This window comes from Urocampus carinirostris, chromosome 14 (assembly GCF_059441175.1).
Source record: "Urocampus carinirostris isolate Australia breed hairy pipefish chromosome 14, RoL_Ucar_1.0, whole genome shotgun sequence".
NCBI classification, from domain to species: domain Eukaryota; kingdom Metazoa; phylum Chordata; class Actinopteri; order Syngnathiformes; family Syngnathidae; genus Urocampus; species Urocampus carinirostris.
The window spans coordinates 35,477,163-35,491,703 of record NC_142362.1 but is presented as its reverse complement, the minus strand read 5'-3'; the positions used below and the strand labels follow the sequence as shown (position 1 = coordinate 35,491,703).

The window sequence follows — 14,541 nt, the reverse complement described above, 5'->3', positions numbered from 1 at the left end:
AAATTGTTATCAAGGGTTTGAACTGTTTTTTATTAAACTGACTTGAGGCTAGATTCAGCCAAGATAATAAACATCAATATTTTGTTGGGTTGAACTGTGTACTGTAACATATCTCCGCCACACCCATCTCACCTTTTAGTCACAAAATAATTTTCATGACTGAAACTAGAAAAACAGGTGATATTGTAATATTTTTAATCTCTAAGACATTTAGATATAGAGATTATCGCCTGCACAGTTATTCTACAAAGCTACGTGACCTTTCTTACCTATGTGAAACGTCAATATTGCTGCGCAAGTTTGCGTCTTTTTTTAGAGAAGTGTCTCTTTTAGCTCGGCTAACTAAAGAGAGCTGGCACCCAATATTGATCTTCAGATTGTTTTTGTTGCTATCGTTCTTATATTATTAATTATTATGTAAAATTACGCAAAAAATGACTTGAAAATGGAAAAAATGAAGCGAAAAAGGAAAAAGAAAGAAAAAGAAAGGGGAAAAAAAAGGAAAAAAAAGGCAAGTCAAATTATGTTTATTTGTATTGCCCTGAATCACAAGAAGTTTTAAAGGGCTTTACAGACTACAGACTTATTATGCCGTCCATGATAAAAAATAGAATAAAAAAAAAGATAAAAAAGGGAAAAGCAGGAAAAAAGAAGAAAAAAGAAAACGCTAAGAAAAAAGACAAAATGAAGTAATAAATGAAAGAAAACGAGAGAATGAATGAAGAAAAAAGGCAAGAAAAAAAGAAGTAAAAAGCTAGGAAATGTAAAACAAAATAAAATAAGATAAGGGTAAAAAAAATGAAGAAGAAAAGGTTTTTGTGGGTCTCTTTGATTGCTCCTGAGTTACTTTCAAATAATTTGTAAATCAATTGAATGTAACGGTTAGCATTTTTGCTAACGTACTTCCACTAAAGAAATGTTATAAGATACAGTTCTGTATTGTACAACGTATCAAATAAACCCACAAAATGTTTGTATTATGAAACAAAGGATACATTTTTGAAAACAGTAATCTCATATAATAAACCAATATAACATTAGCCAATTAATTCAAATTTGAAAAACTAACTATTGTTGCCGGAAAGCCAGCAGAAGGTAACATGATTTAAAGTCAGGTTTTGGAAATTTTTGCAAACGATTTGCTGCCCCCCTTTATTTACAGGCGGCTCTCGCAGTCTTTGTGTGATTGCTCACACCCGTGGAAGCTTAAAGGGAAATTGGCTACGACCTCAGCTGAGCAAGCACGATGTCAATAGATAGACTGGTTACCCATATGCAAGGACTCAAACAAGCCAAAGAACTTCTCAAGTATTTTTTATTAATTTCATCTGAGTACAGTGTCCTAGCACATGTCTGTGATGCGCCTCAGGCTGTTGATCCTGATGCCGCTGGGGCCCATCTCCCTCAGGCTGCGGTGCTCGCCGGGCTTCACGTACAACATCTTCCCGCGGAAGTTTGGCTGCTCGAAAAGCAACCAGTGACCCTCCAAAACTTGGCAGGACATGCAGTCGCTGAAGCCCACACGATCCATGATGTTGTCACAGTCGTCCTGCATCTCCTGGGACTGACCGCTCATGTTTTCCCGCTCAAAGATACGAATCCTGAAGTGGCCTCTGTGCTGTTTGGGGTTTAAAGTAGACAATAATCAAAAATGATCCCAGATGTCCAAACTCTCTCTCTCTCCAACTACTTTCACAGCCAAATTATTAAAGGTGGTGTATATCGTTTGAGGTGTCTTTAAAAAGTTGAAAGTAAAATATCTTTCTCTGTTGAGTATGTGTTAACAGCGCCCGACTGAGTTCAAAGAGCCTTTATATTTTTTATCACTAGGCACTTCAGCATTTATCGTAGTTTAGCACTTACGACACATAAAGAAGCAGGAAAAGGGGGAGGTGGGAGGAGGGTTAGATAGTGATTACATGCTTGGGTGGCCTAACAAATGGTAAAAGTAAGAAAAGGCCATTTTTAAATAGAGTCCAAACGCCACCCCAAATTCTCCAAAAGATGAAAAAATAAGAGTTCATTAATACTTGATGAATGAGCTGACTGAGTCTGTACTCATGACTTAAGCCAGAAAACAGTAGTAAAATCTCAAGTTGCCTACAACAGCTTTAAAAATATTTCAAGGAGCTGGACGGAATTTGGAACTATTCTACTCAGGCCCACTCCCTCTGGCTCTTGGCATCATTGCAGCTTCTGTCAAGCTAGTACTTGGATTTCTTTTGCCCGCTCGAATTAACTCTTCCTTTTTCATCTTTCTTCAGGTCAAGTTGGCGTTTGGACTCTACTTGAAGGAGCCCTCTTCTTACTTTCACCATTTTCACGTGACTAACAAATACAAAAAAAGCGAGGACGCATGACGTTACTCTACACAATTCCCCCCACGCCTTGTTCCTCCTACCTAACGTGTTTCTTGGCTCTTGCCGTTTTTGGGTGTTTAAAGTTGGAGTTTTCTTTATTAAGTGTCTCAATAGTAAACATTCATTGAGCTTCCATGTACAGGAGTCAATAGAGACGTACAGCCCAAACGGGGCCAGTTGGTGTAACACCGTGACTTTAAACTGCATTTGAAACTTTGCCCTATATATTTTGGACCAAACCAATCGTCTACTTCGGCGCCTAAAAGTGGGACCCTGTAGAGAATTGTATTTATCTCCGAGTCAGATGTACTCATAAAGAGAGAGGATTACTTTAACGAAAACTAAGTTTCTTTCTTGTCCTACTCACCATTGGGATGATGCGGCAGGACTTGATGCCGCTGCTCATGCCCATCACACTACTGGAGTCGGCATGTTCTCCTCTCTTTAAAAAATGTTGGTTGCCGATGAAGTTGGGACGCTCATAGATCATGAAACAGCCACTCTCAACTCGGCATGATTGGCATTTGCTCAGGTAGGATGACACGTCGGAGCAGTCACTCATGCACTCGTAGGAGCGGCCCTGCAAGTTCCTCTCCTCATAGAAGATAATCTGAGGAGACACAAGTGCCATTTAGCGTAACATTCTATGATGTCTTTTTAGTCGTACACCCTTTTCTCACTTTTAAGACCAGGGATGGGAAACTTTGAATATCAAACTGTAGCTTTATAACAGGACTGGCCAAAAAAAATGTCAAAAAAGGCCCAACCAGGATGACTGCATCAGCAGGAAAGATGTATATAATCAGATCGGAAAAATCGATGAAACAGGGATAAAAACATGATGTAGGCCTATCCAATGTTGCTCATATACATCCATCCATCCATTATCTGCACTGCTTATCCTCAGTGGTGTTGTAGAGGTGGTGGAGCAAGTACAACAATCACTGCCGCGGCTAGGGTATATAAGGTGCACTGGGTGTGTGTGTGACTGTGTGTGTTTGTGTGTGTGTGTTTGTGTGTTTGTGTTTGTGTGTGTGTGTCAGAGAGAGAAAGAGAGAGAGAGAGAGAGAGAGAGAGAGAGAGAGAGAGAGAGAGTGAGAGAAAAGAGAGAGAGAGAGAGAAAAGAGAGAGGGAAAGGGGAAAGAAAGAAAGAGAGAGAAAGCATAAAAAAGAAAAAAGAAAGTTGAAAGAGAAAGAGAAAGAGAGAGAGAGAGAGAAAACAAAGGGGAAAATAGATATTTAGAAAGAGAGAAAGAGAAAGGAATATGGAAATAGAGAGAAAGGAAAGAGGAAGAAGGAAATAAATAAGATAAGAAAATAGATGTGAAAAATATAAAAATAAAGAGAAACAAATAGAGAAAGAGAAACAGGGAGTGAAAGTGAGACAAAGAGAGAAGAGAGAGAGAGAGAGAGAGAGAGAAAAGGGAGGGATAGAGAAAAGGGAGTGAGAATGAGAGAGAATTGGAAATAGAAGGAGGAATTAACAGAGGGAGAAAAAGGAAGAAAAGAGGAGAGAAAGAAATAAAGAAAGAGAAAAAGAGTGATAAAAAGAAAGCAAAAGAATGAGAAAAAGAAATACAGCTCAAATTAGGTTGAGAGTAGCATCAAGTGGACATATTTAAAACTTCGGCTCATTTTTTTCTTGCGATTTGTCTTGCAGGCCTGATCTAGCTCGCTGGTCGCATGTTTGATACCCCTGGCCTAGAGACTGGTCTAGGTTGTTAGATTGATGCAAGTTTGAGAAATGCAATAACATTAAGCAGCAACAAATATTCCAAAAGAAGTCGCAAATATGTATATATATATATATATATATATATATATATATATATATATATATATATATATATATGTTTTTTTTTTTTTTTTTTTTTTTTTTTTTTGCGCTTCTTAGGATGGTGATTCTCCTCGTGAGCCTTGTTTGTCCAAAGGGGAACGGGTAAGAGGTGGTGGCCGGGGTTATAAGCGACCATTATAATGTTGTTGGCTCTGCTGCGGGATGGCAAGCCGGCAATGTCCTCCAGACTAGGCAGAGAGTAGCCAACAATTTTCTGGGCTGTGTTTATTATGACTGACTATGACTGTATTCACGGACAATGAACGAGTTTTAAAGAAAAGAAAAATCATGAAACCAAAAGTCCACTTTTCTAATGAAAGGCTCAGTGTTCAACTGATGTTGTAAATAGGAATTTGACCTACCTTGCCCAGGCTCATGTCAGTTGTAGTCATGGTGGTCAGGTGAGCTGTGGGTGCTAGCACTGTACTGCTGCTGTTCCCTTCCGTTTAAACTGTTTTTATACCTGAGCGCACCCCACACCGTCAGCGGGCCCCCATTGTGTAAAGCCCTGAGGCAGCATATGCTATAGGGTGCACCGGGGGCCCGTGTCACATGTCTACCATGGTGGTCTCGTCGCTAGGCCCTTGAAGACCAGGTAGCACAAAGCTTTTTATATTTTCAATGAATAGAACGGCCGGTTTCATTGTGCCCTATGCAGAGCCAGAGCCGATGAAAACAAAGGAAAAAAGAATATCGGCAATACTACTGTAGCTGCTGTACATTTCCGTTGAAAGCTGAATTCAAATTTCGTATCGACGATTATGTCATAAAAAAATAAAATAATGAGAATCAACGAGGACATTTTTTGATATACTTCTATAAAAACAAGCAGTCTACTGTTAGGTGAGAAAAATGTTGAATTTCTTGTGCTTCATGATTGCATGAGTTTTTCAGGTATATTTGTTTTATTATTGAATCATCTCATCATTATTATTACAGGTCTGTTTTGAGGCTTGGACTGCCAGACTCCTTTTGGAAAATTCTATTTCATATTTTTTCGTCTGTTTGACACGCTCAGAATAATCAGTTATTTTTCTTATTTGTTCCATTGTAGTGAAAGTCTTTAGAACTGCTGTCTTCAACTCTTGAGTTTTTACCGTTAAATGAGGCTTCTCCTCAAGACTACGTGAGCAGTCCTGTAGCACGCTCTTTAAAGAAGGGTGGCGGTGCCGCGCTAATTTCTGAAAAAATACTCAAACTTACTCCTCTAATAATTATAAGGCGTTTGAGGCTCTTGTTATGCGGTCCTCCCTATTGTCAATTTATGTAGCAACTATTTATCGCGCACCAGGACCATACTCATTTTTCTTGGATGAATTCTCTGAACTGTTGTCTTGTCTGACCTAGTAACCTATGCAGACAAAATAATAATTATGGGCGACTTTAACATTCATATGAACTCCCCACTCAGTTCACTTACTGTTGCGTTTCGGTCTCTCATTAATACATTTGGTTTTAATCAACTGGTTGATTTGCCAACTCATGAAGATGGAAACACGCTCGACTTGGTTCTGACTCGAGGAGTTTCAACCTCAAAAATGACGGTGTTACAGTGCACTACCATTATTTCTGATCATTATTTAGTTACATTTGAGGTGCTAGCTAAATGTAGTATTAAAAAAGCTGAAGGATTTTGCGGACGCAATATAAGCACTGGCACAGTTTCTGAGCTCTCTGATCTTCTTTTAGGAGCAGTTACGTCCTTTCCTTTATACAAACGCTCTATCGACTCACTCATGAATGAGTTTAATGCTACCCTGACTAGTGTCCTGGATTCAGTAGCGCCCATACGGCTTAAATCACGACCTAAAAGACGAACGCCTTGGTTTACTGATAAAACTAGATCCCTCAAACAAGAATGTAGGAAATCTGAAAGGAAATGGCGCGCTACCAAGCTTGAGGTTTTCCGTCAAACCTGGTGTGACAGCTTGTTAAAGTATAAAGCAGCCCTTGCCTCTGCAAAATCAGCCTACCTTTCGAAGGTGATTGCGTCCCAAAAGAATAACCCCAAAATCCTTTTCGACACTGTAGCATCGCTTACAAGGCAACAGATTATCCCAGATAGTTTGACCCATTCATCCCGTGACTTTATGGTCTTCTTTAATAAGAAGATTCAATGCATAGAGGAAAAAAAATTCTAAAGAAAATTTTAATGCATCACATATTAAAGGGCTTAAATCTATAGAGCACGACATGGTGGCTGTCCAGGGAATTTGTCCTGATTTAGTTATCTGTCACTCGATAATCTTTAACAGGTGGTGAATACGGCCAAACCGACGACTTTCCTGTTCGACCCGCTTCCGTGTTCGCTTATTAAAGGTCTTTTGGGGGTCCTTGGACTTTCAGTTCTAAATATTAAAAACGTTTCACTCTCCTCAGGTGTAGTTCCAGCGGCTTTTAAGTCTGCTGTTATTAAACCTACACTGAAACGACCCAACCTTGATTCAGAAAGCTTATGTAATTATAGACCTGTGTCAAACCTACCATTTCATTCTAAAGTACTTGAAAAAGTAGTGGCACAGCAGGTGAATGATTTAATATCCAAGAACAATCTTTTTGAATCAATGCAATCAGGATTCAGGGCTAACCACTGTACTGAGACAGCTCTGATTAAGGTAAGCAATGATTTTCTACTGGCAATGGACTCTGGCGCTTCATCACTTTTGCTGCTGCTGGATCTTAGTGCTGCTTTTGACACAGTGGATTAAATATCCCACTAGAACGGTTGGAAAAATAGATTGGTCTCTCAAGGACCGTCCTCTCATGGTTCAGATCCTACCTCTCAGATAGGACGCACTGTGTTAAATATGGCGAAATGACATCTGAGCCCTTTATTGATACCTATGGTGTTCCTCGTACCGGGTTCAGTACTTGGCCCCCTTCTTTTCAGCATTTACATGCTTCCATTAGGTGATATTATTGGCAAGTTTAGTTTCAGTTTCCATTGATACGCAGATGACACTCAACTATATCTTCCGTTGGAGGAATCTGCCACACTAAACTGTGGAAATTTGGAGGCATGCCTCACTGAGATAAAAAAGTCGATGTCGCTATATTTCTTGCGTCTTAACTCTGAAAAGACCGAAATGATAGTTATTGGTCCATCTAAATTCCGTGACTTATTCTCAAAACTGCTGTGACCATTGACAAATGTCACATCACACAGAGTGACTCAGTTAAAAATGTAGGTGTCATATTTGACCCTGATCTGTCCTTTCAAACACATGTGAAGAAAATTACTAGAACTGCTTTCTTCCATCTTCGCAACATTGCTAAAATTTGTCCTATGCTGTCTCAGTCGGATGCGGAGATTACAATTCACGCGTTTCTTACCTCCCGTCTCGATTACTGTAATGCACTACTCTCCGGTCTCCCGAAGTCCAGAATCAAAAGTCTTCAGCTGGTACAAAATGCTGCAGTGAGGCTTTTAACTAGAACAAGAAAGTCTGATCACATTACGCCGATTTTAGCTAACCCACATTGGCTCCCTGTTAGCCTAAGATGTGATTTCAAGGTTCTCTTGGTATTATACCAAATCATACATGGACTTCCTCCCTCATATGTTTCAGATTTGATTTCCCCCTATGTTCCGGGTCCGAAGCCTTCGTTCTGAAAGTGCTGGTCTACTGGTGATCCCAAGAGCCAAGAAGTGTTCCGCAGGTTCGAGAGCTGTGGAATGCTCTTCCCCCTGAGATCTGATCTGCAACCTCAGTGGAAATGTTTAAATCTAAGCTTAAAACACACTTCTACTCTATAGCATATGAATAACCTATATTTTTGTTGACAATATCTCTGTACTATTTGTAATTGCAACATCCATTGCAGCCTGGTCATCCTGAAAGGGGGATTACCACATGTGCGGTCCCTTCTCAAGGATTCTTCATTTTCCTCATGTTGAGGTTTTTGAGTTTTTCCTTGCCCTCATTGTGGTTTCAGATCAGGGGATGGTGTAATAATAGTCTGAAATAGTACTCTGTGCAATAACCTGTGCAGCCCCTTGGGACTCTTGTGATTAAGGGCTATACAAATAAAAATGACTTGATTTGTTTCTTCATCCAGAAATGTGTCTACATGAGCATGTGTGTGGACACATGGCAAACACTACGCAAAATCCCAAATTCTTATTCAGACTGAGAGCCATGACGGACCGCAGAAGCACCCTAGCAGATAGCAGTTGAATGGACAGTTGAGTTGAAACAAACATCAATATCGACGACAGAAGAATATAACCATAACCTTTTCCAATGGTGAGTTATTGCTGTCCATTGGGCTGTGCCAAATGGCAAGGTTCTTAACTTGATTTGGAATTTTATCATATGTGTTTTGATGAAGACAAAAGACAGCAATGTCTATCTGCAAATCAAACGGAGGGACTTAAACTATTCCAGGATTTGCATCTAGCATTTTCTACAAAATAAGTTTAATGTATTTCTGTGCAGTTTTTTTAAGTAGGTTCAAGTCACTTCAAAGAGACTCGATATAATAACTTCGCTAGTGCTAACTAGCTAACATTGGTGGCTTACCATAGCCATTTCTTACTACATGAACAAACTGCCTTTTTTGTGATTAACCGGCGATTCAAAACAGTAATTTTCAGAAAATCACATGTATTGAAAACTGTTATGTGCTCTAAGCTTATTACTCAGAAATGAACTGCCAAATTAACAATGGATAAAATCAGAGGCAAATGTTCAGAAGATAAAACGTCACTTTGCCAAAGTAAATATTTTCTACATGCTAAAAAGGGATTTCTAGGAAAGGATGCCCAATGCTTTACTGTTCTATAACGGTACTCCAAAATTTAGATACAAAGTCTTTTTAGTGACATTTGCGCGAGGGAGACATTTCACACGATGGGTGCACTTTTCGTCCCAACGAAGCACAGCATGCGTACCAACTATGAAGAACCGGTAAGCATCCAGATTTTTATAAGCTTCAAATCAGCGCCGGGTAAAGGGATACTCCAATTAAAATATAGAGCTACAAATGGTGTGGACTGAAGTCAGGCAGACTGGACGATTTGTATAGATATGTAGTATGTCAAGAGGGAGACTGTATGGTTCAGTAGATACCATTGCTAATGCTAATCTCACTTTCTCTCTTTGTGTTTTCCGACAAGGTGAGCCACCTAATCTGAGAGCTGCACGAGCTACACGAGATTGGTTTGACTAGTCATTGCCAATGGTGTTAAATAGTATAGCTTTTTTGTTGTTGTTGTCTTCTGTTTATTGGTCTCACCCACTGTTTACTACGGGTTACTACTGTTGTCACAGTGTCGTACCGTGATTAGGTCACATGTGCGCAAAGGGTCAAATCTTAGTTTCTCTTTACAGTGCACCACTGAGGTGCATAGTTAGTTTGATGTTCAAAAGGTTTTGCCCAATTTATCACGACTGACCTCAGGCTACAAACAGGGTAGACTTTCACCAATGCCATTGAAAACAATGTGTGGACAGTCTGTGAATGCACTGTCCTGCTGTCCTCTCATTACTTGAATGAGTAAAACAATTTACTGACATAACAAAACAAAATTCCTATTGTTTTGTCACACATGTAAGGGTGATCATAAATTCCTGAAAAGTGGATTATGGATTAATATCATACATAGATTAACAGATTATTTCATAATTTTAATCTGAAGTAGTAGTAAAATATTGAAGGAAATTTTCTTGAGGTCATCCATAATTTGGCCTTTTTTGTGTTCCCTATCGCATTCGATTGTTAGGAGTTAGAATTAAAATAGATTTTGATTGATAACAACTTACTGAGCACTGTTTGCAACGAGAAGTGGCACTTCCGGGTATCCATCCATCCATCCATCCATCCATTGTCTTCCGCTTATCCGAGGTCGGGTCGCGGGGGCAGCAGCGTTAAAAGGGAAGCCCAGACGTCCCTATCCCCAGCCACCTCCTCCAGCTCATCCGACGGGACCCCGAGGCGTTCCCAAGCCAGCCGAGAGACATAGTCTCTCCAACGTGTCCTGGGCCGCCCCCGGGGCCTCTTGCCGGTGGGACATGCCCGGAACACCTCCCGAGGGAGGCGTCCAGGAGGCATCCTTATTAGATGCCCGAGCCACCTCAACTGGCTCCTCTCAACGCGGAGGAGCAGTGGCTCTACACCGAGTCCCTCCCGGATCACTGAGCTTCTCACCTTATCTCTAAGGGAGAACCCAGCCACCCTGCGGAGGAAACTCATTTCAGCCACTTGTATCCGGGTAATGAAATGATAAAAGAATAACACGATAAATACAAAATCATATTTGCAAGGGGGCAGCACGGCGGCGCAGTGGTTAGCGCGAGTGCGGCACAGTTCTGAGGTCATGAGATCGAACCTTCCTGTGTGGAGTTTACATGTTCGCCCCGTGTTTGCGTGGGTTTCCTCCGGGCACTCCAGTTTCCTCCCATATTCCAAAAACATGCATGTCAGGTTAATTGGCCGGTCCAAATTGTCCCTAGGTGTGAATGAGCGAGCGAATTGTCTATCCCTGTGTGCCCTGTGACTGGCTGGCAACCAGCTCAGGATGTCCCCTGCCCACTGCCCGAAGATAGCTGGGATGGGCTCCAGCACCCCTGCAACCCTACTGATGATAAGCGGTGCAGATTATGGATGGATGATGGATATTTGCAAGGTAAAGCTTGGAGACTTGCCCGAGTAAAAAAATAGTAGAAATAAAAATAGTTCACCGTCACAATAGTGCAATGAAAAGTCGTGTAATAACATTTAGCAGCAACAAAAAATCCCTGGTGCTGAGTTTCTCCTTACGGAAACTAGCATCTATGTTTGAATTTAGAACTATAAAATAGTGACATCAGGGGGTTCGCTTACATGCGCATGTTTGGCTTTGTGTCACCAGTAGCAAATAGTAGGCAGCATGTGGGTAGGTTGGCGTGGCTTATACACGAACAACAAACCAAAGGGATACCAATCAGGGAAATAAAAGCTAGGTAAAGCTACGTATTAAGAAATAGCAACGGTAAGACACTAACAAAGCTAAATAGCACTAGCTGACTTATTATATTGCGTGTCTTTGATGTGACACATACATACTTAGCATAAAATTGCTCTGAAATATATCAAGCGTACCTTGTAAAAATGGTCACTGCAAATCCTCGAATACTTGAAGGCTGCCAGTGTTATGCCTGGGCGAATGGTAGGTAGGATGTAGGTAGGTGGGCGTGGCTTATTCAGGAACAACAAACCAATGGGAAGCCAATCAGGCAAACGAAAGCTAGGTAAAGCTATGTATTGGGAAATGGCGACTGTAAGACAGTAACGAAGCTAAATAGCACTAGCTGACTTATTATATTGAGTGTCTTTGATGTGACACATACCTACTTAACATAAAATTAGTCGGAAATACATCAAGCTTACCTTGAAAAATGGTCACTGCAAATCTTTGAATACTTGAGGGCTGCCAGTGTTTTACCTGGGCACAACGCCAGCCTGTCCATTTTATGACAGATAAACATCGCTGTCTTGTGTCTTCATCAAAAGGGATACAATTACAACCGCTTTAATTTGCAGAAAGCTCCTTCTGCCTCAGGAGTCCATTTTAGGTAGACATTTTCAGTTCCTCTTTGTACATGAGACTGCAATGGCGCTGTTATTTCTGCATAGTTAGGAACCAAGCTTCTGCAATAATTTGTGAGTCCTAAAAAGGACATCATTTGCTTCTTTGTTAGTGGTTTGGGTGCTTGTAGTATGGTAGTTTTTCTTTCTTCTGGAATAGTTCTTCCTCCTGCACTCAATTGGTGACCCAAGTACTTTACGCTTTCTTGACAGAATTGCAACTTGTTTTTGCTTACTTCGTGGCCTTCTTCAGCTAAGTGTTTTGGCAGTGCTACTGTATCTGCTTCACATCCTTTTTTGGTTTCTGATTCTACTAATATATCATCTACATAAGTTAGTAGTTGGCTCTTATTTGGAGGCTCGAAGGTAGACAGACTTGATGCAATTACTTGAGAGTAAATTGTTGGACTTTCACAATACCCTTGAGGTAATCTGATGTAGGTATATCTCTGATCCCTTTAAACGTAAATGCAAACCAGAATTGACTGTCTTTATGCTCTGGCACTGAGAAGAATGTGTTGCTTATATCTACCACTGTGAAATGCTTGGCCTTTGGGTTCAGAGAGTTCAATAGCGTGTGTGGATCCGCCACACAGGGGGACCTTTGGATCACTGCATTATTTACCGCTATCAAATCCTGAACCATTCTCCATCCTGTTGATGGGGGTGCCTTCTTTACAGGAAATATCGGTGTGTTCACGGGTGACTTCTACTAGTACTCCCGCCTTCTTTAGATCTTCTATTACTGGTTGTATTCCTTCCATTGCATCTGGTTTTAAAGGATATTGTTTTATTCTGGGCCGATGTTCTGTTTTGGGACTTATTATTATAGGTGGTGCTCCTGTTACTAGTCCTTCATCCGTGGGTCCCTGGGACCATAGATTAACAGGAATTTGTTTTAATAGCTCCTCCTGTTCCTTAGTAAAGTAAATTTGTCATTTCTTCTTTTTGTCCAGATGTACTCCTGAGTTTACCGTTATTGTCCAGAATAATGACTTTCTGGATAGTCCAGTAGAATCGCTGAACCATGTGTTAACGCCTGTTGCTACCCAGTCCCGGACATTTTCTCCCCTGTCCACCAGCTTCCCAAGCTCTTTCCACTCAGTGTCTTTACTCTTACACAATGAAATGTGAGGTTTGCAGTACCACGGCATGATCGAGTCTGGTAAAATGGCTGCTGCTGCGGCGTTGGCAGCGATGTCAGAGTACACATAGGATACTGTTATTTTGGCGGGCTTGCTTTGTACTTAGGGTCAGGAACGTTGGTATACCACATGGTGACATGCAACTCATCTGGTGACATTTGATCTTGTACCTGTCTCACTGCTCCCTTTCCTTCATCCATAAGATGTGCTCCTGCAGAAGTAGGAGGTTTGTTTGGAATGTCTAGTGTATAGTAGTAATTAGGTTTTCCTATTCCCTGCACTACATACACTTCTTCTGGTTTCTGTCTGATTATTTTCAGTCCTTCAGTAGTTGGCATTATGGCTAAACCCAGGGATACCAAGCCATTTCTTCCTGGCAAATTTAATGGACATTTTGGTTGCATTAGAACGGTCAACTGGCATGATTAGATTGATTAGATTATCCATTCCAACACATACATTTGGACTTGATAGAATTTAACAATAGTGCAGGGAAAAAGTTCTGTTTAGTGATAATAGATTCATTCTCAAAATGGATAGAGCTTTTTCCTACAAAACACCCAGATGCGCTAACAGCAGCTAAAACATTATGCCCAGACATAATTCCACGTTATGGGATTCCAGAAAAGATCTATAGTGATAATGGTTCACATTTTGTAAGTCAAATAACAACTAAAATAGGCCAAGCATTTTGTATAGACCTAAAACATCATTGTGCCTATCACCCACAAAGTGCATGGTTGGTGGAAAGTCAAGTCAAGTCAAGTCATTTTTATTTGTATAGCCCTAAATCACGAAGAGTCTCAAAGGGCTTCACAGATTGTTACACTATATTACACAAACTATTTTCAACCGACAAGAGGAGTAGGTTATTCGTATGCAATGGAGTAGAAGTGAGTTTTAAGTTTAGATTTAAACATTTCCACTGAGGTTGCAGATCGGATCTCAGGGGGAAGAGCATTCCACAGCACCGGTGCCCGGATGGAGAACGCTCTCGAACCAGCAGAAGACTTCTTTGCTCTCGGGGTCATCAGAAGACCAGCACTCTCAGATCGAAGGCTTCGGACCGGGACATAGTGGCAGATCAGATCTGAAAAATGTAACCGCGTTGTACGTGTCCCACCAAAGATCCACATTCACGCTGGACTGGATGATGAGGTTTTTATTATTACAGTTCTGCAAATGGATGAGTCACAACATTAGCTTTTTCTGCTGGGTCTGATCTCTTTGATCTCTTTGTAGTACTCTGGTAAAACTGACAAAACCCCGCCTCCTGGTCACATGTTAGAAGCCAAAACCAAACCCCACCCCATACCAGCAGATGGCACTGTTGGACTCAGCATTGCAGGACATTTACCAAAAACTATACACATATTTTAGCAGAAATTTCAATAAAATAAAAGTTATTATTCCACCCGTTACATACACCCCCCTGAAATTCTGCTAAATATGGGAGTGCTACACTAAACAGAAAAAAAAATCACATGCCAAAAAGGCAAATACTGATGAAAAAGAGGACACGAAAACTGGTACAGTATTACAAGGAACAAACTGAAGTGCATGTCAGTTCTAAAACTCTCCCAAAAAGGAGTGTGAAAAGAAAGGAGGCGATCAAACTCCTAACTAAGCA

At 40.7% G+C, this 14,541-nt stretch overlaps 1 protein-coding gene across 1 annotated transcript; it reads right to left on the bottom strand.

Annotated features, from left to right (window-relative positions):
• Positions 1-1,298: 1,298 nt before the first annotated feature.
• On the bottom strand, positions 1,299-4,702 carry LOC148353304 (gamma-crystallin M3-like). The gene is made up of 3 exons (XM_088353550.1): positions 4,560-4,702; positions 2,728-2,970; positions 1,299-1,618 (listed from the first exon to the last, which is right to left on the bottom strand). The coding sequence occupies exons 1-3, from the start codon at positions 4,587-4,589 to the stop codon at positions 1,343-1,345; spliced, it is 549 nt and encodes a 182-aa protein (XP_088209676.1). The 5' UTR covers positions 4,590-4,702; the 3' UTR covers positions 1,299-1,342.
• Between the last annotated feature and the right edge of the window lie 9,839 nt (positions 4,703-14,541).